Source organism: Rissa tridactyla, chromosome 2 (assembly GCF_028500815.1).
Source record: "Rissa tridactyla isolate bRisTri1 chromosome 2, bRisTri1.patW.cur.20221130, whole genome shotgun sequence".
Lineage (NCBI taxonomy): Eukaryota > Metazoa > Chordata > Aves > Charadriiformes > Laridae > Rissa > Rissa tridactyla.
The window spans coordinates 105361266-105388377 of record NC_071467.1 but is presented as its reverse complement, the minus strand read 5'-3'; the positions used below and the strand labels follow the sequence as shown (position 1 = coordinate 105388377).

Here is a 27112-nt window from a genome sequence, read left to right as displayed (position 1 = left end):
TGCAAACATCAAAAGTGGGTTTGTATTTTTAATATTTATTTACAAAATATTGGAAATTCATAACATCTGTACAGCTCGCACATATCAATGGTACAAAATTGCTGTGGCATCAATACTGAATTAGAAAAGTTTTATTTTAAGATTACTGAAAAGCACACCTTATCCAGTATTTTTTCCATCCAAGTAAATATACATATCAAATTTAAAAATATAATTATTATATTTTCTTTGTGTTTCAAGACACATGGGATCACAAAAACATCCATCTTCTTTAGATCCAGGGTAGAATTCTCATAGTGAGCATATTAATGCAACTACCAAGTATTGTTACTCTCAAATTAAGTATTCTCTAGAGTGATTAAAAAAAGATTTAAAAATATGGGGAAACAGAAACAACTTCTACAGATTATTAGATGGGAGAAGGGAAACATGATAATGATCAGAATTCATGCAGGTCTGTCACTGCTGAAATAAAATATTTTTCCTTGAAGATCTTCAAGTTAAGACCTGAACAAAACTGGTAGATAATTCTACTAGTAACATTTCATGACTGCTGCCATACTGGGAAAATGATCACTTTTTAGTTTCTATAAAATACAATTTTTTCTAACACATTTATTGTTTTTCAGTCAAGATTCACATATCAGTATACAACGACCTGCCTCAACAAACAAATCAAAAGCAGGTTTTGGTACATTGCTAACAACATGATGTACTAAGCAGGTATTTTTCTTTTGTTTAATCTAGCATACATAATATTATTATACAGGAATCCTCATAGAAAAGAGGACATATTTGAGGTTTCTGCCATGGACAAAAACATAGTACAATTAAAATACAAAATATATATAGTACACATCAGATTAGTTAGTAGTGGCATTGGAGGTTTCTGGAGACTGAAGAAATTCATAGGGATCGTGAACCATGTCTTGCTGTTCTCCAACACTCAGATGAGAAGGGCTTCCTGTAGAATATGGAAAAAAAAATCAAAACCTTTAAAAGTACAGAAAAATAATGACGAAATACTTATGTCCATTAAACAGCATGATTATATTACATGTTCTTTTTGACTTTTAAAGCAAGACGGGCATTTAAATGATATTTGAAGAGGAGATTTTGAAAAAGAAGGTACAAGATTCTTCAGTAATTAGGTCCTTTTTGAAAAGCAGTCATTATTCTATTACTCTGAGTTGAAAAATTATACAAAATGTAACTGAGTATCATCCAACCAACACCTCCTAACTTTTTAGAAATGGCATCAAATTGTTAAGTGGTACATTACCCTGTCATCCTGTCTTATCACTGAATTTTACAGTTTACAGTGGAAGGCTATTGTAGAATCCCAGCTGTTAACTTGCTGCATACAACTACGCTGAAGCAGAATAACTATTATATACCGCTTAGTATTTCTAAGAGCATAAAATGTAACGGCATATAGGGATTTGCCAGTCAGTATCAATTTACTTCACAATTACTTCAATCGTGCCTAATAAAACAATAACTAAATACAATTAGTGTCCTTAACTCTACAGGTCAAAAGTATGTCTTCTTAGTTGCCTTTGGCACGCATATTTAAAAATTAAAACATGACCCTGCAGTAAACACACTGTTTCATCAGAGTAGTTTCATGCAAAGATTTATGTAAATTAAAACGCAAGTTTTAACCCGTTTCAATTAGAGCAGAAGTACTGCAGCTTCTGACACAGGTAACTTTACCAAGATGATGTTGGTCTCTTTCAGAGGTATTGGAGAGGGAACTCAAATTGGATGATGGCCGGGATCCCACTCTGTCAGCCTGAGCTTCATGAAGGTCCTGCAGCAGCTTAGTTGTTTCATCCAGATGTAAATGGTTATCGTCATGATCAAGCTCCTTCTTCACTTTCCCTAAGGGCCACCAGTTACCAACCAAAAACCATAATTAGCACATGCAGACTGACTCACGACTTACCAAAAAAATTCTAAAATAAATTATGACAAGTGTTGTCTATTACACAAAAGACCTCAACTTTGCATTTTCCTTTGCACTTCTAAAAGGCAACAGCAGCAGGTCTGTTTTCATTTTCAAGAAATGCGTGCTGAAATTAATTTGGCGATATTGGAGGATGAAGGAGAGCGCCATGGGAAATGGCTGGAACTGAACTGACTCTCAGTATTTAAATAGTCAAGAGAGCTTCATTTGTCTTCCTCATCTGCTAAACTCCAGACATGAAATAATGCATTTAGTTTGCAGCAAAGAGGAAGTCAGTAAAAAGATTACTTAAATATCTAACTTAAAATACCATTAAAATAGAACATGTAATTTATGGAGGTGAAGAAATCCCCATCACAGAAAGTTTTAAGAACAGTATCTTTCCAGCTACACTGATTTTATAGCAAGCCAAATAAAATTGTGGAATTGGAAAGAACTGGAAGTATGTGCCAACATACTCTGTCCTTTCACCTGAAGACTTAAAAAAATGTCCCTCAATTTTTAACAGGAAAATAAACTCCGTCCCTTCTCTTTGGGCTGTCTTCAATGCAGACCTTGCTAACTTTGCAAGAATTATTCTAAGAAACAATGCCATAAACTCTCTCTGGAAGCTAAGTAATCTAGAAGTATGATTATTCACAAAAAGATCAAAGAACAAAAATACATGCAGCTTGCAATGGAGCAAGAAATGCATAGTACAACTGATAGGTCTAAACATTATCTATAAAACAGATATTTATTCATTTTTTACTGAACTGCAATAACATTAGTGTGTGACAGCATCATCAGAGCTTACGATTGCTTTTCAAAGAATACTGCATCTATGGGACAAATTTGTAGAAGCCTTTTTTTTTCTTTAAGCTTTCCATTACCTTGGTTATATTTTATAATAGCTTGGCATCTTTCACATTCTGAATTAAAGATATCTTGAACTATAAGCAGTATTTTTTTGTGTTGTGATAACATTTTTGAAGACATTTGACCAGCTCAGAAGCGTGCAGAAATGGGAACATTAATTTTTATACTATTTAAAGGATACCTATCAAAGACGTGTACCTGAAACGACATCCCAATACTTTTATACAACTGCCTTATTTGAAGCTAAAGGCTTTCTAACACCTGAAGTTTCTTCTGATTTTTGCTTTGGGACATTCCAAGGGGTGATATGATTGAACATCACATCCTTCCTTCCTTCCCCAGTTTTTTCAAAAGACAGCATATGAAGCAATAACATTTCTGAGCTAAAGCTCCACGCTGTTCATGAACACATAAACACCAAGCAAAGCTATAAAAATTGTGAGGTACAAATACTTTGGTTTCTTCATTGGTGCAGGAACTGTTAGCTTGGCTAGCACATGGATGTCTCAAAGGAAAAATAGACCAAGGTTTCATTTATCTTGTACCAGTCCTAGACTTTTACCTACATCAAATGTAGGCTTATTACTACTTTTTGAACACTTTTTTATTCTTAGCAAATCCAGCTGTTATTTTGTCTAAATGGTACAACTAAACCATAATTGATTGCTTATATATTTAATTACCTACCTAATGAACTTAACATAGAAATATCAAGAGATACATCTGAATATGGTTTCATAGAGAGAAAGTCCAAGTCAGAAGCGTTACTGTCTCCAGCAGATTCTCCAACCTATTAAAATACAAGAAACAGAAAGACTAGCAATAGTGACAAGCTGTGTCATAATGAGTTTTTAATGTTTAAGGTAAACACGTGAGTCCATATTCTCGAAAGAGTGCACCACAACACTTGAAACTGGAGCATCCATAACCATCTTGGCTGACCTGCAACTCACAGGCAGCTCAAACATGGCTCCAGGACAGACCAGGCATTATGAATGGCAAGGGATCTGCAGGGTAGTCTAAATATCGTTCATCTCATCTTCCAGGACTCTTGAAACCAACATTACCAAATCCTCTGGGACTTGATTACATGCTCAACTCATCCCTGTCCCATGGCAGAAGCCTGGTGAGGGGAAGCATTATCAGTATCCCCCATTGTGAACCACTACCAGATCCCCTTTTCCCCTCACCATCTCAATGCAACACTGGATTTATTGACATTTTTTAGTATGTGATTAATACAACCAGTAAAGTGGGCCTCCCTCTACACAGTATCAGCTGGAGCTGGTCTCTCAAGTATCTTTTCTATACACTTGGATAACCTAAGACAGCCTGAACTACAACAATTTCATTTTTTCATACCTGTTGCAATACTGCTATGTAAAGGCAAAAAGTAAGAGATCAAAGTAAAAGTCATAAAGCTGCAAAATACATTCTAACATAATTCTCTGAGGTTGTCTATTCCAGCAGCAGGAATAAGACATGCAGGTAAATACACAACCAGGTATTATCTTTTAGAAAGATGAAAAAGAAACTTAGCACTTTCATGAATTAACTTAACAAGTCACCTTCTAGAGAAATACAAACCTTTCCACAAAACATAAGAAATATTTACAAAACTATAAATTTTATTAATTGCTATAATGTAATCCATATAATTTTATGTGAATTGCCAAGGAACACAGTGCATATCTTCTGTTGTCACAAATAATTTACAAGATTAAACCTTTACCACTTAAAGAAAGATTTGATTAGTGGCTGTGAAAGCATTAAGATATGTGTTATTTAGCCCTACATTCTACAAGACATTTTCAATGTCAGCTATAAAACTGATAAATACTACTGTTTTTTTTCCACTTTTACAGCAGGTTAAACCTCAAATATTCATCAGCAGTATTCATCTAGTATATTTCAGATTCCTAAGTGGTTTTTCTGCCTCTGAGATTTAGTTATGCATGCTGAATTAAACTAGAGAGTACAGAACAACAGGACAAACAAAGCCACTAAAAAAGTCCTGAGTGTGAGAGAATCGATGTTAAGTACTGAAAGCTTATGCTAGATACTGTGATTTTAATCTCCTGCATCAGAGCATGCATGTCCTTGCACTGAAACACAATTAATTTTTCAATACACATTTTTTGCGTGCGTTGGGTTTTTTTGTTTGTTTGTTTGTTTTCGTTTTTACACACAAACCATTTTACCATAATCTGTTTGGAAGAATCCGGACAGGTATTATGCAACTTCTGTTCTTCTTTTATGAGAACTGGCAGAACCTAAAGAATCAAATCATATTTTAGATCTTATCATTTCACAGCTTATACTTATGTTTCCTCAGAATACCCTTAGTTTGTGTAATTTACTGGTTTACCATGTTCAGATCCTAGGCTACCACAGAACACTACCATGTTTTGTGATGTTTGCATAGATCCTTTGCAAAAAAATAAAGTGCAGCTCTTCTCTAATGAGTGACCATATACATTCTCATAAACAATTTAGAACTAAACAGGACAGCCTCTTAGAATAGCCTCTTTAGGACTAACCTACCAGCCTTTTCTTTATCATATACTCCACTTATCAAGCTTTTCTGTATTATTATACAAAATAGATGCACACTGAACAAAATTAGGAACGTGAATGTTGGAAGACCAGAGACGATCACTTTATCTCCTTTAAATGCCAAGACACTTCTTCCAGTAACAAAACCCCAACAGACTGGGTATCAGCATAACTTACTTTAACTTCATCCAGTGGTTTTACTGGGATGTTTCTCCTCTGGAAAGAGAGAATAGCAAAAATTACTTTAATCAACATAGGAGAAAGACCTCTCTCCTGTACAATTTCAAGCATATTCAAACTTCACATACAAAATGAGTATAGAGACAGCTAACTTTTTCACGTATCTGTAATGCGATTACAATGTAACAGTTACTTTTTTGAAATATTTTAATATTATGCATTTTAGCTAATCTTTCGAGTCCCCTTACACTATTTCTGCTGCCCATTAACTTTATATTCAAGTAGTATATCCTGGTCATTACTTCAGTAACTTCTGATGCCAAATCACTTAAGGTTGCCCTTTCAGAGATATTCATTCTCACTCAAATGTAGCAGTACAAAGTACTCACACATAAAGCACCATGGCACATCACCACTGAAACACATTTAACTACAGAAAATCTGTACATATCCATGTATGTCACAACTGAACAGCATTTCTAAGAGTAAATAGCAATTGGGCATTTGAAAGGCATTCAGAAATTCCCATTTGGAACTATATTCATAGAACAAGGTGGCAAAAAGGGAAAGGCACAGGTTTTATTATAAAGCTAAGTTCAATGTGTTGTATACACATATTTCTAGATGTAGAAGAATACTCAAAATATTGTTTTTGAACTTTCAATTTTTTTTGAACTAAGCCTTTATATTTCTTCCCATTTCATATACAATCTTTTTCCAATAGGGACTGAAAAAAATACTGAAAATCATGAAATTCTGAAGGATCCTCTGTATTTTTGATTCTATTGTCTCCTTTTTCCCAAACATCACCCACACCATTCTACTTCTAAGTCTGCAGAGATTTAGCATAATATCATTTCCACCAAGTCAGGAAGCCTGAATACCTTTGATCCTCCACCCTGCCTCTCTTTCTTTATTCTTGAATCATTCAGAATGTCATAAATTTAAACAGTAGATAATTATTTCAAACTAAGAGTGGTTTTCAGAGTGAAGATAACACGAAACAAGATTCTGCAGTTTCTGGTAGCCTATTTTATCTTGGGAATGCAAACAATCCTACTAGAATTATACACACTTCTGAGAAAAATCTCTTCTCCAGTCCTAATATGAATCTCCTAGGTAAAGTGTTTTTGGAAATCAGATACAAGTTTTTTCTTCGTCATAGAATCGTCCAGGTTGGAATGGACCTTTAAGATCATCAAGTCCAACCAGCAACCTAACTCTGACAAAAACCATCACTAAGTCATGTCCCTAAGCACCACATCTACCCATCTTTTAAATACCTCCAGGAATGGGGATTCCATCACTTCCCTGGGCAGTCTGTTCCAATGCTTAATAACACTTTCAGTGTAAAAAATTTTCCTAATATCCAGTCTAAACCTTCCCTGGAGTAACTTGAGGCCGTTTCCCCTTGTCCTATTGCCTGTTACCTGGGAGAAGAGACCGACCCCCACTTCTCGACAACCTCCTTTCAGGTAGTTGTAGAGAGTAATAAGGTCTCCCCTCAACCTCCTTTTCTCCAGGCTAACCAACCCCAGTTCCCTCAGCCACTCCTCATAAGACTTGTTCTCTAGACCCCTCACCAGCTTCGTGGCCCTTCTCTGGACACACTCCAGAACCTCCATGCCTTTCTTGTAGTGAGAGGCCCAAAATTGAACACAGTATTCGAGGTGCAGCCTTACTAGTGCCAAGTACAGAGGTACAATCACTTCCCCGGTCCTGCTGGCCACACTATTCCTGATACAGGCCAGGATGCTGTTGGCCTTCTTGCCCACCTGGGCACACTGCTGGCTCATATTCAGCCGGCTGTCGACCAGCACCCCCAGGTCCATTTCTGCCGGGCAGCTTTCCAGCCACTCTTCCCCCAGCCTGTAACACTGCATGGGGTTGTTGTGACCCAAGTGCAGGACCCGGCACTCGGCCTTGTTGAACCTCATACCATTGGCCTCTGCCCATCGGTCCAGCCCGTAGAGCCATCCTACCCTCAAGCAGATCAACGCTCCTGCTCAACTTGGTGCCATCTGCAAATTTACTGAGGGTGCACTTGATACCCGTGTCCAGGTCACTGATAAAGGTACTAAACAGAACCGGCCCCAGTACTGAGCCCTGGGGAATGCCACTTGTGACTGGCTGCCAACTGGATTTAACTCCGCCACTCTTTGTGACTTGACAGCCAGCCAGTTTTTTACCCAGTGAAGAGTATGCCCGTCCAAGCCACGGGCAGACAGTTTCTCCAGGAGAATGCTGTAGGAAACGGTGTGAAATTCTTTACTAAAGTCTAGCTAGAAAACTTCCACAGCCTTTGCCTCATCCACTAAGTGGGTCACCTTGTCATAGAAGGAGATCAGGTATGTCAAGCAGGACCTGCCTTTTATGAACCTGTGCTGATTGGTTCTGATCACCTGGCTCTGTCCTCCATGTGCCGTGTTATCGGCCCTCAAGATGATCTGCTCCACAACCTTCCCAGGCACCGAGGTCAGACTGACAGGCCTGTAGTTCCCCGAACCCTCCTTTCTTGTGGATGAGCAGGATACATACTACATGAATTTAAAAGTTAGCACTGTTGGGTAATATATACCTGTACAGCGATATTGATCTATTCTCCAACATAATTTCAATGTTCCAAACACTTAACCCTTCCACAAGAAATATATTTTGCATTTAAATTAAGCAAAACAAAACAACATTAAAAAAAGTATTACAATATAACTCAGAAGCAGATATGTAAGTCATGACACTGAGTCACAGGACTGCCCCAACACCATTCAAGGTGGCTGGTCCCTTCTCCCCCCTGCTGTGTTGTGCTCCCCGTCTGTCCCCCCTCCTCCCCGGCCTCTTCGTTTCTGCAGTCACCTAGTGAACCACATGGGAGAATTGACCTAGATATAGAAAGACAAAGATTACTTCTCTGCTGATTAATTCAGTTTCTAATTTGGGTCACCGCATGGTTGCATGAATAGCTAAGCCTGCACTGCTTAAACTGACAGTGGAAAACAACGCATCTCACACAATGTTAAAAAACAGAAAGATGTCCTTTCTTGTTTTGATGAACGGTGACATTTCTGTGCATGAAGGACACACCTGCTTCAGCTGATAAATAGTTTTGGAATGATCTCCACTAGTGATCTGGTCCAGAAGATCATCTACTATTTTCTTGCTGTAATTTCCAGCGTCCTTCACAAATTCTTGTAAGCTAGTAGGAATGGAGACATAAGCATTATAGAAAATGTTTACTTTCATAAAAAAATATTTCAACTTGTAATATGGTTTTCCCCAACTACGCTGCATTACACCTACATTTTCTTTGTTCTTTTACTCTTTTATGCTTCTTCAGAAAAGCACTTCAGGCCTTCAAGATACGTTTTTTGTTTTCTTTCTTCTTTTTTTTTAATGGAAGTAAACATATGTGCAAACTTGTTTTTCATATCTACCAGCAAATTTTTACTTGAACCATCATTGGTAGTGGGTTAAAAAAACAAACCAAAAAACACAACACAAAGAAAAGAAAAAAGCTTGTCATTATTTCTTTCCCTCCAAGATTGACAATTTAATGAAAAGTGGTATTTTCCTTTTCTAGTAGCTTTAACTGTTTTGAAACTCCTTGAAAAAATATCACTGTTTTAAAATCACTGAAATCAATTACTTGCATATCTAAACCTACTTACTGCTGTGTTTAAAGCAAAATGCTAGATCTTTAGCAACCTATAATATCTTGTGGTCAAAGACCCTAATAACAAGATCCTTAAGAGCCTTGAAATAAAGAGGGTAACTTAAAAGTGCAAATAAAAAAAAAAAAAGAAAATACAACACCCACCTCCCCAAAACAAAACAAAAAAACAAATCACCAACCAGCATGAAAGCTAGCTTCAAGTTTTATAGCGAGTTATTTTTTAAAATAAGTTCTAGAAAAAAATATCAGGATTTGGAGGCTCCTAGTCAATGTTTATTCCAAATCACTTTTCATAAAATTGCTATAAGAAGTTAGTCCTCCTAATAAGGAAGTGCTTACCTTAAGGCACATTGTATCCCAGTTTCATCACCATATGCTGAGTACAGGAGTTCCATTTCATCTGATTTCAAATCATGAAATATAGAGTTGTTTTGCATGGAAGGTGCTGTACTAGCACTTGTAAGAAAGGTTACTAGACAGGTAGAAGAAAGAGATGACAAATGATGAACACAAGTGTAAAAGATCACGAGGCGGGGGGGCAGGGCGAGGAAGCTTTTGTTTTCTGAAACAAATACAGAAAGTGTAGTGTGTTTTTTTTTTTTTTCTCCAATCAAGACCAATAACTCAAGGACACTTCCAGACTCTAGAATGAGTGCAACTATTTTAACCATATAAATAAACGTACTTATACTACTGGAAAACAAAGAAATAAGTTAACTACCCCACTCCCATAAAAAAAGATTCACCCCCTCGTCGCCTTTTATATTTCTGTTTTTTCTATGTGTCTACTTCACTGTTGTTTGCCAGTCAGCTTCTGAAGAGCAGATTAGAAACTACAAAAATGTCAATAATACTAGAAAAAAAATCCCCAGTTCATGAAATGCTTGTCATAGGATACAAAAATGCAAATAGCCAAAAGGTTTTTTTGGCAACTCTAAGTTGCTTAGGAAAAATTATTTCCTCCAGAGAAATCGGAGTACCATTAGTGGAAAGCTTCTAGCGTGGCTACAACACTAAAGCAAAACTCCTAATTAAATTACGTTTAATAAGAAAAAAGTCAATTTCATTAAAACTGCATTCTGCTGTAAAAAAAATAATTATATATTATATAAATAACCAAATGAACTTTCATTTGGAGCCAGGTATACTCTGAAATTATTGTGTATGACGAAATTGCTCAAACACTTAATTAACACAAAGTTGAAACGTGTTATTTGGCATTTACCTTTATTTCTTCGTTCATCCTTAAAGCCCAGCGTAGTGAAGCCAGGTAATAATTTGCTTGACAGTGAACTCAGATCCACTGGATGAGTCTCTTCTTCTAACAATTTGATTAAAAAGAAGATAATAATTTTTAGAAAAGCATTTCATGTTTAAAATTTATTTATGGTGAATATTTAGATTTTGCTATTATAAAAAGCGGTGGTTACCATAAACACTAAGTGTTTTTTAATCTGTACATTTTTTTTAAAGGATAGGTAGTGTAATTCAGGTTTTCCATTTAAATTTCAAATACATGCTGTAAATATGTTCCCGTCTTTTATTCACAAGATCTATGGCTTGCTAAGTTATTTCAAAGTATGCAGCAGCATCTGAAATTGTTTTACCAGCTCATTCATAAACATTTAAGATCCAGATACTATGAAGTAATAAAAGCAATTTCTTATGTTGACTAAGTGGTAGTTTGTCTATAGAAACCCAGACACCACATGAAGAAACTTGTTAAGATGCTATAGCAATACTGCTTTCTTCTAAAGTTCTGAGAACCACTTAATTAAAATGACTCAAATAATTTGGAATTCATTTTAAACTGAAAAAAATCCCAACATCATTTAGGATACTTCCAGTTATTTTAAACCTCTCTCACTGTTACGGAATCGAATGGTAATTATGTAGAAAGGATAAGACAATATAAATAACGTACAAACAAAAACCCACAGAACAGATCGCAGAACTAAAGAAAAACAATTAAGCAAAACCGAATTAACTTAAAACTGAAATTTACCTAAGACTTTAAATTAGGAAATAAAAAAAAAAAAAAGGTAAAAAATGACTCTGTATTTGCATCTGTGTATTGCACATTTACATAGGATTACAGCACTTCCATTCACCTTTTTTTGCCCATTAGATTTAACACTACAGGGTACTCAGGGCAAAAGCCTGTCGTCCAAGTTCTCTATAAATTTGTAGCAATGTGTAAGTGCTTATAATTAGTTATTTTTTTACCTTCTTGATGCTAGCATCAGTAAAACAGGGCACCTGAAGAGTGAAAATTTGAAACGCAAAGAGAAACATCTTGTATTGCAGATACTACATAGAGCTGCTGGGGAAAATGGTTTGGGGAATGTATTTTTTTTTTTAAAAACCCTCATCTATACACATAGGATCTGTATGTACAGTTAAGACCTCAAAATCTGCTAGAACATTCAACATTAGAAACGTTTGCTTGAAAGATTATGGCATTTACCTTCTGCATCTGGATCAGACGAATTTACTACACTAAATAATAAAGTCCCGTCTCCGTTTTTTTTCAGATAACCGATCTGTAGATAGAACCACAAAGATACAGAAGCGATCATTTAAAACAGTCCGAACTCAAAGGAGGAGTTGCTTACTTAAACAGAAACATATAAAAAGCATTTTTATCTGTATTCGGATCCCGCACTCTGGTATTCCTGGGTCACAACTGTTTATCACTGCCTAGCAAATGCTTCAGAACAGAAGACTTCGGAGTAAAAGTTCATATGTCATATATACAACTCCTTATTCATCTTTCTAAATCAGATCTAAAGTTTAAATCCAAGACAAAACCAATTCCTTTATAATTAGTATGGAGCCAGGCTTTCTGACTGCCAAGCCTAGAACACGCTTTCTTTTTAGAAGCAGAACTGTAACTCCTATCCACAATCTACCTCGCTCTTCATTTTCAAATCTAGACTGAACTGCTTGTTTCCACATCTCACCCACAACTTTCTCTAATTAGAAGTACTTTTATGAACACACGATCAAATTCTTAAAGAGGAAGAAGTGCTGTGACAGACCCATCAGAGCACATAGACACAACGCTAAAAAGACAGCCAGAGATGTGAAAGACAATAGAACACACTGGGATCTGTAAAGATAGAGCCAGAACTGATGCAACAAACTAAGCTGACGTCAGAAAATGACTACACATGAATCGTGCAAAAAAAGACTGTAACTTCTCAGTAAAGACGGAAAATGAAAACTATGCTCTCCCTAAAGAAATATTAGCAAATACTTCCAAGTAAATTGAACAATAAATCGCTCTCTTTTTTTTCCCCCCCCCTCTTAAAAAGTTCAAAACTCTCTCCATACATAAGGCCAAAGCTAACGTAGGCATATAATAAAAACAGAGGTGACAAATGCTGTACAGGGAATGAACAGAACAACACCTTCAAGTGACGGCAAAAGTTAAGAATAGCTGAACCCTAAGAACAGGTGTCTGTGTTACCTACATTCAGTGGGATCTGCAGCAGGTTGTTGCAGTGATTTAGTCCTCAAACCAGGACAGTTGCCTAGCTGATTACTGACATAGACAACTAAGAGACACACACCTAGAACAACTCTTTCTTGAAGACTGCAAAACTGACTGCATCAACATGAAAGGCCTTTTCAGTAAAGCTAGCCATTATCAGAAGATTTTCCTTCTAACTCTTGTAACAGCACAAAAACCAAACACATGGAACAGTATCAGAATCACATTCAAGACGATCAAACCTGTGGTTAACACTGTCCAAAATTCCAACATGGACAAACTACTGCTATCTTTTCCCAGCCACTGAAGGGCGTCTCTGTTTTTATTCAAAGAAAGATGTGCTATACCTGAGAGCTACTATTTGTAGGTACAAAAGCAGAAGAGGTGCTGGACTTCTCACTGAAAACAGAAATTTAACACTTAAAAATTCCTGAATTCCTTGGCTTGCTAGTGGGAAAATGTCAATAACCCTTCAACCTATGCCAAAGATTTGGCTTTTTTTGGTTGTTTTTTTTTTTGGGGGTGCAACAATAAGAAGAGTGTGATGCTATTTTAATCACTTTCAATGCTAAGGGTTGCAATTAAGGAAGCCACATTCAAGACTGAGCAACATTTCGCTGTTTTCTGAAAGTGAATTTCTAAAAATGTTCAATGCATAATACAACTTGAGATCCATTTAGGACACCCTACAATAGGCTTCAGTGGGGACTAAATGATAGACAATAGTCATATTGGTATTCCACACAGAGCATATATCCTAGAAGTTAGTGTTTTAGAAACTGTAATACTATAGCCTGTTTCCTAAGATGAAACAAAGCATTCAATAGTCAGACACAAAACGGAATTGTGAACCCTGCCATGCAGTAGACCTTGCTGTTGGGTAGATATCGATTGATCCTATCCCGAGCTTCATCTGCTGCATGTTCCACTAGTGCCAGGACGTGTTCTTCAGCAGTGCTATCTGTCAGGCTGCACGCATTTCCCTCAGGTTCAAATATGCAACTAAGAAAGAGAAGAGGAGTAGCTGTAGACATTAAAAGCTAAAACAAACCAAAGGGCTGAATTCTGGGTTTGCTAAATAGATCAGTCCCACTCCTCTCCCACTGTCACTCTACTTCAGCATTTAAACGGAATGATAATCATATTATGAAACTGAAGTTTTGCAGCAGAAGCTGACAACTAGCAAACTACTTCAAAAATGTAATTGTTCTGTACCTTGATGAAAATAAAGGAAGTATTACAAAACAGAGATTGGGACTAAAACTGCATTAATACAAGGTGAATGCCGTATGAGTCCTTAGTCTCCCACATGCATGAATATGCTATCTTCACAAATTCGAAACAAAAAGATGCAGGAAAACAAAATTACATGATGAGGGAATGGAGACTCTGTTAACTCTGAGGAAAAAAAAACCCAACAGCTACATTTACGAGGATTATGTCATTTAGTTGCTTGTAAAAGTAGGACACTGCTCCCAGTCTAACAGGGAGTCCTTGAATTCCTATGTTTGTTAATATTGGCAATTAGTATTCCTAATCAGTATCAATCACACCATTCCTTCTCATTGAAATTACAGAATTTAACATTTATCTTTCAGTAGATCGTTTTCATTAAAGCACCAAAACAATAAAAAATAACAATAAGCACACCAAAGATGGAACAGGACATATCTTGGCTATTATGTAAAATCAGAGAAAGGTAGTATTACAAAGGGAAGTGTGAAGATATCAGCAGGACATGGCAGTCTTCATTATATTATATATTTAAAATAAGCTTCGTACATCAAAATCTTTCAGGGTATTATATGGACATTAGACACCAGGGCCAAACACCTTAGGTAATGGGTAGAGCATCTCCTCACACCAAATCCATTTCTCTCTCCTGGGGTATCTTCTTCCATTTGCTTAGCTAAGAATTTCTCTCTGTATAGAGATTCAGATCCGATACACAAGAAAGTTTTGCTATTAAAGACAATAAAAAGATCACAGGATCATACTATTATGAGACAAATGTGTTATACGATTTTTGTTTCATTGAAAGCTTAAGAAATTGCGTACACAGCAGGAAACACCTTAACAACTGGCACTTTCTATCACAGTCTACAGAATACTTAATGGACAGGAATTTTGAGAGAGTGTTCAGAAGGTTGCAACATCCTGGACAAAATTTTCAGAAACTACTTAGATATTAGGATGTCCAAGTGATCCAGTCACTTTTAAACTACAGCATAGAGGTCTAAACTGCTTAAACACTTTGCAAACATTGACTTCAGCTCTTTCTCTGTTTTTAATCATGAAACGTGAAGGCAAAAATATCTGCTATTACGTTCGACTCTCCCCCCAAAGCTCTTACCGTATGTCAAAACGACTAATATCTATCCTACTGATGCCAAAATGCAAGTGTTTAAAAGGTCAAGTTAATTAGAAAAAAACAAATTAATTCCAACTACTAAAGGTACATAAACATTGAAAAGAACAGGAAATTTATACCACAACTAATCACAAGGAAACTTGTATCAGGATAAAATTAAAGGTCAGTCATTCTATCTGAGATGTATGTTAAGGTAGATATTAAAGACAAAGCAGTACTGTATTGCTTGGGAGCCTTAATTTCTTGCTCTGTTAGCTATGTGTATTTGAAGATGAGCACACAAAAAGTGTTAAAATACAAAGTTACTCCTGTAATGGAGTTTATGTAAGAATTATTCAGAAGAGCAAATCTATTATTCTGGGCACCATACACACAAAATCATCCTATCTTTAAAAAAAAAAAAAAAAAAAAAAAAAACCAAACAAAAACCGAACTACTTCTCCCCAAATAAGTCTTGTTTACAGAAAGGCACTTTCAGTTAATTGTTAAGCACAGTACAAATTATGCTTTGATAATTCTCCATGATACAGCAATAAATATGTCTCTGTATGCTGACATTAGAATAGTTCCAGCAAAAAAAATTACTCAGTTTAAAATTATTTCTGAAGATACATGTTGCAGTCTCTTATTTCCACAAAACAACTATGTTAAAATAGTACTTCTTCCACCAGACATTAAGCAGAATTACAAAAATACTTGAAGTGTAACAAAAAATATGTGGCTGATTAGAATTCACTTTTTAAAAAAATGTTTGCTTTTAACAAAAAAATGAGAGCACGTGAACTTGAAATAACAAGTCACATTTCACTTTTTTTTTTTAATTTGGATGTTTAAAAAAGAAGTCTGCAGAACATATCTACGTAATCAGAGTATTTAAGGCATGACCTGTAATGCTCTGTTACTGTTTTATTTTCCTAAAATTCCAGTTGATAAAATGCTCTACAATTTAAATTCAACATCTATGCTAGGATGTCCATGTAAGAACACTGAAGAACATAATTTGCTTGTAAATCACAGTTTCTGCTGAAATCATAAATTAGAAAAGAAAACCCTTTAATTTGACTAAAATTAGGCTTTAGCTATAAAAGCATGACTTTGTGACATGGTGGTGCGTATTCGCTGGAAGATAGCTATTGCACTAGCAATACATTTTACAAAGTAGCTTAATAAGATTTCATTGGGAAGATGTTATCATCTGCTGCAGAAATAAACTCCTGTACCTCTATATCCTGCCAGATAAGACTAAAGTTAAATAAAATCATTTACTGATCTGGGGCCACTTTGCCCTCCCAGAAAGATTTAGATTTTGACACAGTCAATCAATTTAGGGGACAAAAAAAAATAATTAATTTTTGTGACTATGTTAAAAATGAAAGAAACATTTCAAACCATCATGAGAAGACACTACTCATAATTTACTCTCTCTATATATATATAAAGGATAAAAAAAAAATACATTAACTGCAAGCGTTTTATAGAATATGCAGTCATTCTTTGAATTGTTTGTTTCAAGTTGGGAATCGCTGGGTTATTAAACTAGTTCTATAAATAAACAAATACATAAAATTGCCCATTTATCTTATGGACCACAAGGAGGAAGGAGGTTTTTTCTTCAATTCTTTGCTGCTGTCTAATATTACAAAAGCTGTAACAAACCAGTAAGCATGCCCATTAAAACCTTTACCTAATAACTTCTTTATTTTGCTTTTTGGATTTCTTGGTAGTCTCTGCTTGTACAGGAACAACTTCAGGGACAGGTTCCTCAACTGCTGTGTCTTCATCACCCAAAAGAGCTGCCTGCTGAGAAAAATCCATGTCCTGCATAAACGACATGCTGCGCTTCAAAGCTAACAGCCGTTCCTAGAATCAGAAAGGACAGAGCGGCAGGGACTTAACCTTTCCCTCATAGCCAAGATGCTATGATAATGGGATGGGATGGGAATGGCCATGGCCTTATTTTGTTCTTAATGCCTCGTTTCCAATGGTGATGCAACATGATTTGGTCATGGTAGCATGGCATCAGAATTTCTGCAGCCCAACTATCAAGAGAGAAACAAACAAAAAAAAAACTGCATATGCAAAGACAACTGCCTATTTTACACAAAACTTACCATAACTGCAACACATGCACCCACACATACGCACACACAGAGCAGCTGACCAAAATAACTTCATTTTACAAGCCAACAACTGTATACAAGTAAAAACATGTGTTTGCACGCATGCATTTGTGAAAAGCCTGAAACCTCCCCTACACCCACCACCTTCAAAACCTAAAAGCTTTCTTGTTAATGCAGAAATAAAACTTAAATAAGATCTGGTTTTCAAAGATTCAGCCATAAGTAATGCTGTACAGTTGGGTTTTACATTCATGGATCTTAATTTCTTCCACTGAAGCCAGTGGAAGAAGCTCCTACAGACTTCAGTGGCACAGATCAGATTGAGAAATAAGGGTATGGTTATAACAAGAATGTTATCAAGTCCTTAAATATAGCACCACTAACAGGCACTGCTATTTTTAATCACAAATGGATGAAACAACATTTATCATTGTTATCAATTATGTTCCTTTTAAGTATGACCAAAAAAAAAAAGATCACAAAGAGTTTCTGCTTTTTGTTTTTAATAGGTCTCTTACTTTGCTCATCATCTTAAAGCCTGTGTGCAGTATCTTCTTGGCTAGCTTGTAGTAAACAGTATCTGGTCTGTTGTAAGTCATTGCATTATCACACATCAGTTTAAAATCTGCCTGTAAAATACAAAACAAAAGAACTGTTAGAATTTCAAACTCCTTTGTTAAATGATTGGAGGATACATTCTGTCATAGCAGCTCTGAGAAGAACAAAATAATATTTTAGCAACAGGCCAATGGAGTAAATGCAAGCCAAAAGATAACACAGAATTGCAAAGGTTTGAACCCCTTTTGCTTCTTCAAGATGCTCAGTTTTGTTTGGAATTGGCTATTTGGTTATAAACAAAACCCCAATCTTTTCCCTGAATGCCAAATGTAACATTTCCTCCTTATGCAAATGCACCAAACAGAAGAAATGGAGAAATTAAGGAAGGCACCAAGGGAAGTACTTTTTAGTGCTTTCCCTGCCTTTAAAATCAGAATTGAATTGAGAAATACAAGGAGATCAGAAAGATACAGTGTGTCTTATATATAATTTTAATTCTAGTAATTGGACCAATTCTTCGGTTGCTTATACTTTTAATAAAGAAAAGAAAACTTCAGAGCATAAGAAGCAGCATTCTAGATGCTCATCGCATGCAACAGAAGAACCAAACAGCCAAGTCTGATTTTGTGTTCTCCTTTGAATGGTTATCTGTCATACGTAATTTCAAGCAATTTTTACTAATGCAACACACTCCACTGTAAACAGAACCAAAAAAACCCATTGAAGATTGCAAGGAAAAAAAAAAAAAAGCAAAAGCTTTTTTAGGGTGCCTTTTTTCTAGTCACATGCTAGTGATCCACAGAGTAAAGCATAGAAAGCATTAGTAGAAGCTTTATGAAACATGGAATTAAAAAGACATTATATGCCTCTGAAAATTTCTGAAGTTAGCAAATCAATAACCAAGAATCATGCAGTAGTCTCTCCAGGCACTTCACAAATTGGATCCTAACAAATTAAACTGGCACCTTATTTGAGAATATATTTTTCTCTCACAATAACTTTTCAGTATTTCAACGATTGTTAAAGCAATTAGGTTTCATTTATTCTGTAGACACAAACGCAAATGGTTTTTGTGCACGAGTCCACTATATTTGATGATGACTTGATTATGTGCAAAAGCGTATGCAAACAGAACGGTATGCTTTCTGAAAAGTTTACCCATTGAGTTTACAAACCAGGAAATAGATCCGCTGAGACAAAGATTTTTGAAGCTTACTATGGTGGTTGGACATATAAGCCTTTCTAAAGACTTTCTCTGGCACCCAGTATTTACAAAAATATACTTGCCCTACTGCAATCCTGACCAGACTCTGTAAAAACGAAAAACTGTTTTATTTCCTGTTTCCGTATAGGGATGTCAGAGCAGTGCTCTCCTAATCATTTAGTAATTATCACTAGTAGTCTAGACTAGTAGTCTGTGACTTCTATGGCATTTAAGCCATCTGCCTTCGCTTAACGAGACCATAACAAAACTAGAAATTGAGAAGGTGACATGGAGGAGCAAACTATGAGCTATGAAGCAGATAACGAAGCCCATGTGAGCTATACATCTAGCGATGGACTTTGAAGCGCTGCAGAAAAGGACAGAGAAGAGTCGTTTGCTTGTCCAAATTTGAAGTAGACCCTTTTTTCAGCAGCAAAACTGATGAGTTTTCTGCAGCAATTTCCCCTCTTCTAAATGCAGCAAATGGTTCCTGTGGACTCTACTCTTCAACAGGTTATTTATTGGCTTTTGACTAGCCTCAGCTAGCTGTAATAGGTATATCAGAAATGAAAGATAACCCTTTGAGCAGGCCTTGTTTTAGAGATCAAAAACCTATAAACTTAATTTCTGTATTACACAGAATTACGAAGACATAAGCATAATTAGGTACACTCATATATCTAGAAAGGGAGTCAAATCTCTTTGTAAGATGGACAGACTTCTAGCAACCATTTATTGCTGCTCAGAGTATCAGCAGAAACCACGTCCTTCAGAAAAAAAAATATCTGTCAGTCTAAACAATACTGCATCACCTTTTTTTTTCGCATCACTTTTTTTTTCTTTTTCTTTTTTTTTTTTATGTTGCTATCCTGCCAGTTTCATTACGGCAACCTTGCATGTAACTAGAGCCACAGAGCTCCCATGCAAACTTCCTTTTTAAGTTGCTGAATAAGACAATTCAGCAAGCCAACAGAATTTAGAGACCTGATAGCATTCACAGAATCACAGAATGATCAGGGTTGGAAGGGACCTCTGAGATCATCTAGTCCAACCCCCCTTGCCAGAGCAGGGTCACCTAGAGCAGGTTGCACAGGAATGTGTCCAGGCAGGTTTTGAATGTCTCCAGAGAGGGAGACTCCACCACCTCTCTGGGCAGCCTGTTCCAGTGCTCTGCCACCCTCAAAGTAAAGAAGTTCCTCCTCATGTTTACATGGAACTTCCTGTGTTCAAGTTTGTGCCTTTTGTCTCTTGTCCTCTCACTGGGCACCACTCAAAAGAGCCTGTACCCTCTCCAGCGGTTCCCCATCCTTCTTCAACCGGGGAGCCCAGAACTGGACACACCACCCCAGATGCGGCCTCACCAGGGCAGAGTAGAGGGGGAGCATGACCTCCCGCCATCTGCTTGCCACGCTCTTCTGGAGGCACCCCAGCATGCCATCCGCCTTCTTGGACACAAGGGCACATTGCTGCCTCATGCTCATCCTGTTGTCCACCAGGACTCCCACATCTCTTTCCACACAGCTGATCTCCAGCAGCTCGGCCCCTAACCTCTACTCGTACGTGGGCTTAGCCCTCCCCAGGGCCAGCACCCTACACTTGCCCTTCTTCAATTTCAGAACGTTTCTCTCCACCCAGCTCTACAGCCTGTCCAGGTCAATTGCTGATGGTAATGCTATTATGAGTCCTTCTTTACTATTTCCTATAAATCTCTATACTTTTTTGAAAAATAAAGCATACACAACAAAACAGAATAATCTTTGTCAATGCACCTATAGGAAATATAGGTCATTCCCTGCTCACCTTGCTGGACTTTTCACAAGAAAAAATTAACCTTGAGAAGCAAGCCAATGCTCTCTGCCGTGTCTACCGTTATATCAACATCACTCTAGAAAATAATAATTCTGAAGGCAGCTAACAGAACTTCATGAATCAGTTAAACAAAACTCTCTTCCCTTCATGAGCTAACAATACCATGAAAAGATTTCTTTCTGCACTGTGTGTAAAACCACACTGCATCCAATAAAGTATTACAGCAGTAGCAATATCCAAAATAGCTAAGGCAAGTTGCTAATAAACTTGCCAAGTAAGTTTCTGCCAAAAGACCACGCCAAATGAAGTTATATGGAAAATAGGATAATTAAAAATAAAAAATACATAGTTGTTATTGAATCTTATACAAAATGCTTCAGTATATCCACAGTTTCCTTGCAAACATGTCAAAATTGCCTTTTAATTAACCTAACCAGGTCTAGGAAAAAAAAAGGAGCTCCAGGTTCTTCAACCCCGTAAGTCTTTGTGATAGTCTTACTCATGTTTATGTCTAGCAGCATGAATTCCATAGAATTTTAGAGCACGTTCTTGGTTTCCACAGTAATTTGTAGTAGAATCTGACAAATGTAGAGCTTCCACAGGGAAAAACCAAGCAAGAAACCCATTCTAAGACGCAGGATATAGGAAAGTACTCAGTTATGAAAAAACAGACATTAAAATAATTGTCAGAAATGCTTCTACAGTTAAATAAATCTTCCGTTTCTTACTAAACAGTTCTGAAATAACTAAATCTCTGTCAATTCACCTTGAATTCAGTGACTGATTTGTATTCATTTGCTGCAATTTTTTCCTTCATGGTACCAAAATCCATGGGGTGCTTTATTATCATGGAATATCCAGGAGCAATGGCATCCGTGACTGGAAAAGCAAAAAACCCGTGAGGATCTTTCCTAAAAATAAAAACAATACATTTACATTTTTATCAGCAAACAAAATTATCATTGTTTTTATACCACATTAATGGTATAAAACCAATAGTACTGCTTAAAAAGAAAAAACACTACAAGTACTCTCATAAAACAGAAGCATATTTGAAAATTTTCCTGATACAGGAAAGAATTTTGACTACACATATGTAGACTTTTTGAAAGATATTCAGATAGTTCTTGAATTACTTAATTATTTCTTGTATGCTTTCTGTGTCTCCATTTATGCTCCAAATGGATCTTTTGGCTTCACTGAATAATAACCTCTTCAGTTCTTCTTGTTCATGAGGTCCTCTAAAAATAACTACACTGTTTAATATTTTTGAATTCGTTCCAAATTCAGCTTATTGCTATGTAATAAAAAAGGAAAATCAAGTATTTTGTTTGTTGCGTTGGGTTTTTTGGTTTTTTTAAACTCGAGGTACAGGGTTAACATTTTATGGAAAAGAATAAAATAAAATGCCCGTACAAATTAAGAGTTTTATCAAGTAACCAGATATAAACTTGCTTTGATATCTGACACAGGACACAGACTAAAAGAAAATTTCATGAGAAAAATTTAATCTTTTAAATTATTAATTTTCCTGTTTTTTAATTCCTAAGCTAAGCCATTAATATTTAATAAATTCATAACGGCAACGTAGCCCCTGTCCAAAAAACTTCCCCACCAAAAGCTAGGACTGCACAGTTGGTAATGATTTTCCTCAACTAATCTTTAAAACGGGTCTGAGATGGTTGCAAGCATTACCAAACATATTGCAGTCATTCTTTAGGCACATTTTCAAACAGAAAACCAGGAAAAGAAGTTGTAAAGTAACACGTATAAATATGCATTAGACACTGTCGACCCAGATGTAGATACAATATGCTTAATACCTTTGAAGCTGGCGAAGGAAGTGTTCTAGTAATTGCTGAATTGGTGTGCTCTCATTTTCAGCTGCAGTTTGAGACAGAAACATGGGAAAGTGCAATGAAACAGAATACAGGTATATTTATTTAATATAAATACTAAAGAGAAAATCTTAACTACAAGTACAGCTTGTATCGATCTGAAGGTCAATCAGACATGGATTTCAAAGCAGAACATCAGATTTCTAAGCATACAGTAACTATTTCTTCTCCTTTACTCCATACTGAATTTTAATCACATTAAAAACTAGTAGACATTAATTCAGATGTGATGCTAAGTCTAGTAGTTTTAAGAAAATGTATTAATAAGGTGAAAGTAAGCTGTTTTGATTTTTACAGGAAAAGAAAAGCGAAACTTGGTTGCTCAAATACTGCAGTTAAGAAATCCACATTCAGAAGGAGTATGCTGAAATCTAGAATTAATACTCCAGCTCCTCGTCATTATAATGGAGAGACATTTTCCTTCTTAACTGGAACAGGTAATATTATATGCTTTCGAACGACATTTTCCAAGCAGATGAAACTGGAAGCCTTGTCAATACAGATATCAGTTTTCAGCTTGTCAGTTTTTCAAGGGTCCAGAGACATAAAGCTTTGACCAGAAAATTTCAGTTTCCCCTACTAGGTCACCTTGACAATTGATGGACACCATTCCTCAATTTAATATGTAGTCATAATTAGAAAATTCCTCAATAAATTACTTGACCAGTCAACGGGCAGTGTTTCCATGACAAGACTCAAAATATTCCTGAAGACCCAACTTTTTGCTACTAAATTCCATTTTCAGAGATCATGATGTCTCTGAAAATTCTTGTAAGTAAAAGTTTCCACTGGATAATGTTGAGTTTTAAATATCAAGCAATGGCTACAGGTAGAGAATCATGGCAAAATCCGAAGGGATTAAACCTGCAGAAATTGCCACTCACAACTGATAAGTATTTAGGCTGGTGATGAGAATTAAAGAAGAGCGGTAAATGAAAACTGGGGGGACTATGGTCTTTAGAGACACCCCATCACAACTTACTGCCATACTTCTGAGGAAAATAGAGACACTAAAACTAAAACCTCACATAGGTTATAAAAAAGGACCATAACAACAGCTAAGCAGTCTCCACAAGATTTTTTCCCTTGAACTGAGCAAAACTTAGTTTCAGATGTTCTGAGCGTTGCTCTGCAAATACTGAGAAAATGCTAAGGAGAAGGAATTAGGGGAACACTAGGCACTTTTATACTAGCTTTATTCTGCCAAGTAACAGGAGCCAGAGACAGATGTCCTTGGCAAGTTCAGTCACATGGAAACAAACCTACTAAAATCCAGAGGCATCAAAAGGAATATTGATTTTTCAGATAGCAGAAAGTGGGAAAAAATAAAGTCTCTAGATTTCAACAAATCCTCATGGAAATTTTACATTTTGGTACTTTGACAAAAGCTTTGTCCTGTGTGCTTTTAAAAACACTCAAGATGATTTAATTTTTCACATTGCTCACCTGGCTGAGTTCTGCATGCTCTGACAGGACGATCAGGAGGAGGTTCAACCTCCACCTTTTTCCCAGGATCAAAGTCATCAGTTTCTCCTTCAGTGTCACACTGTTCTTTCTCCCTTTTCCTCTTTTTCTCTTCCTAGCGTAGCAGGAGGATGACAGATTTTAGAAAAATGTACTTGGAATGTGCAATCCCACATACTAAAAGGTTAGAGACAGTGATTTTTCATTTGGAATACTCAATCTATATCTGAGTCATAATATGGTTTGAACAATAGTGCATACGTTCTCACTGTCACTTTTTAAATTTTCTTCTCCAATTAAAACTAATACTGCTCACTTTTGCTTCTTTGTATTTAAATATACTACTGTTCTACCATTAGTTACTGTACTTTTACTGAAAAGAATGTAAAACGCTGAAGCTATTTATACGTAAAATCGCATGATAATAAGCTACACCAGAGAGCGAATGAAGTTAATGCACTATTCAGTAAAGATCAGTCTGTAGTTCTGCTTTGATCAATATGGTTTTGTTCTTTGGTGCATTAAACAGGAATCAATAAAGTACACGGTAATTTAGGAAGCCTACAAAAGAACCGTAAGAAATGCTCTGTAACAGCGGTAGCAATTAGTGATCTCTTCCTGAGCTTCAAAGCAAAGGCATGCCCGAGTCATTCCTATAATCTTACAGTCACTATTCATGTTCCCGCAGAAAAGCATACTTTCATTAACCTTATTTAGACTACAGTTTTGTTACTTATCTATCCAGTAGCTTCTTTTGCAATGCACTAATAACAAAGTTCTGGGAAAAAAAATCCAAACAACTTCCCCCCCCCCCCAGTTTACCAAAGGCAAAACAAATAATTTGAATTCATGCTGCAAGATCCCGTATTAAAGACAGTTGTATTAAAGACATTTCAATTCCCAACCACACTCTTAACCAAAACATTTGAAGATGTTTGTACAAGGAAAATTTTCAACTGTCTACCCTGTATTCAAGAGTTTCTGAATGATCCTGCAAGACATATCACTTTCAAGTAATACAAGCCTAACAAATAAATCAATTCAAAATGACAGATGTTAGCCATACACACATACAAAGTAGTACTGAAAAACTGTCATTTGAGAATAGTAAAACTACATGACAGAAGAGAATTAAAAAAGCAGTGAGGTCAGAGAATCATTAGTACACAAAAGAATATTAACAAAATCAAATTGTACAGGTAACTGTACCATCAACACTTTCTTGCTGATTTCAATCTAACTCCTAAATGTTCAGCAGACAACTGAGGTGACCACACATTTGCTACTAACAAAACCACAAAGCCTAGCATGCAGGTTATCCTAAACAAGAGCCAACAAGACTATTGCACCACAGTACTCTATAAATCAGATTTCAGAAAGTTGTTTTGAGTAGACAAATTGGTTTTAATGTCCAATAACTTGGCATATCTCAGGAACAGAAATGCAATCCAGATTAATCTGAAAAGCTGAAAATACCCGCCTCAAAGGGTAGCAAAACATACTTCTGACCTGTCTGAACTTAACATCCAACGTAAAAATTCATATCTATAGACAAAGCAAATGGACAAGCAAAACAAGCAGTTACAACAAACAAGCTTTTCCTTTGTTGAAAAAATCATCACCGGAATATCACTTTTAAATGGGAGAAATAAACCAACACACACACACACATGGATTTCCTACATTTGTGAAGTGCTGTCTCTGAACAATAAGCTTCTTGCAACAGTAATTTATTATTTTTTTTTAAAAAATTGTTCCAGTACTGTGTGCCAGATCTGATAAGCAAGATCTTTTAGATCTGATAAGCAAGCATGGAAAAGACTGGTATATCTGAATTCTAAAAGTCACAGGTTACCTTTCTCTTTCTTCTTTCCTCATCATCTAGATGTTTTTCTTTTTCCTTCTCCGACTTCTTTTTCTTTTTTTTCTTCTTTTCTTTATGTCGTTCTCGCTCATGATCCGATCTGTCGTCATAGTAACTAGAATCATGCCCCGACCCAGAAAGTTCAGTCACTTCACTTCCTCCAACTTTAAGCACCAGCTTTAAAGGTTTTTCCAACGGCTTATCCACATAATCTAGATTTAAAAAGTAAAATATTTCATAAGTGCACACGAAGGTGACAGCATAGAGCAATTACTGATGCTCCTTCTCGAAATACTGTTACAAGAAATTTGCTGCAGTTTGAAAATATGTGCAATGTATTTGGAGGAAATAATAACAACATACTAACAAATCCAAGCTAAGAAAGTTGTTCAGCACATTTTACATCGTGATTTTCCGCAAACCTGGAACGCGTATGGAACGAACTCCTCAGCTTTCCCAGGAAACATCCGGAGATTGAAGTGAAACCAAGTGTCACTCAACCAATGCAGCAACCGGAATCCAGCAGTAACAACCCTCCGAGCCACGCAGACGCTTGGTCTCAAAACACCCCGCAACCACCGACCCCGCAACCACCGACCCCGCACGCCCTGCCCCTCCCGGGCCGCCTTCGCGCGGACGCGGCAACCTCCCGCCTCCTCCAAGCCACCGCCCGCCCCCCCTCTCCCACCACCGCCGCTCAGGAGCCCCGCAACCCGCCGCCTCCCTCCGTCCCCGCCCCACGCAGCCCCGCCCCTCCCGGGAAACGGGCCGGCGCCTGTCCCCGGGGCGCTCGCCCGCCCCCGGCAGCTCACACGTTCCGACAAGGGCCTCTCCCCTCCAGGCCCTCCGCTGCGACCCAGCCCACGAAGGGCCGCCGAGTCCCGCCGGCAGCTACGGAGGGGAAGGGGTACGGGGTCCCCACCCCGTACGAAGATGGACGCCCCCACTCTGTACCACCCCCGGTTCTTACCGCTGTACGCGGTGGCGGAGGCTGAGCGCCATTCCGCTTTCTCTGCCTTGTGTTTCTTGTGCTTCTTCCCCATGGCACAAGCCGGCCCCGCCAGCCGCAGTTTCGCCCCAGCGCCCGCCCCTCCC

At 37.1% G+C, this 27112-nt stretch overlaps 1 protein-coding gene across 20 annotated transcripts; it reads right to left on the bottom strand.

Moving 5' to 3' along the window:
• Positions 1 to 27102, bottom strand: BRD9 (bromodomain containing 9). Of its 20 annotated transcripts, none has more exons than XM_054191204.1 (18): positions 26988 to 27102; positions 26009 to 26229; positions 24136 to 24268; positions 22615 to 22675; positions 21558 to 21702; positions 17739 to 17849; positions 16785 to 16960; positions 14563 to 14691; positions 13599 to 13731; positions 11701 to 11776; positions 10459 to 10554; positions 9573 to 9795; positions 8645 to 8756; positions 5561 to 5599; positions 5029 to 5100; positions 3515 to 3617; positions 1717 to 1884; positions 1 to 964 (listed from the first exon to the last, which is right to left on the bottom strand). In XM_054191204.1, the coding sequence occupies exons 1-18, from the start codon at positions 27058 to 27060 to the stop codon at positions 864 to 866; spliced, it is 2172 nt and encodes a 723-aa protein (XP_054047179.1). In that variant the 5' UTR covers positions 27061 to 27102; the 3' UTR covers positions 1 to 863. The 20 variants fall into 20 exon arrangements, with proteins under 20 accessions (XP_054047179.1, XP_054047180.1, XP_054047181.1 ...); XM_054191205.1 differs by having other exon boundaries at positions 14563 to 14652; positions 26988 to 27095; XM_054191206.1 differs by having other exon boundaries at positions 16785 to 16900; positions 26988 to 27095.
• Between the last annotated feature and the right edge of the window lie 10 nt (positions 27103 to 27112).

Coding starts and splice junctions, on each gene's coding strand:
- BRD9 (XM_054191204.1), bottom strand. CDS start 27,060: ATGGGGAAGAAGCACAAGAAACACAAGGCAGAGAAAGCGGAATGGCGC. Junction 26,230..26,987: donor CTCCGCCACCGCGTACAGCG/GTAAGAACCGGG, acceptor TTTTAAATCTAG/ATTATGTGGATAAGCCGTTG. Junction 5,600..8,644: donor CTATTTATCAGCTGAAGCAG/GTGTGTCCTTCA, acceptor CTCTCTTTCCAG/AGGAGAAACATCCCAGTAAA.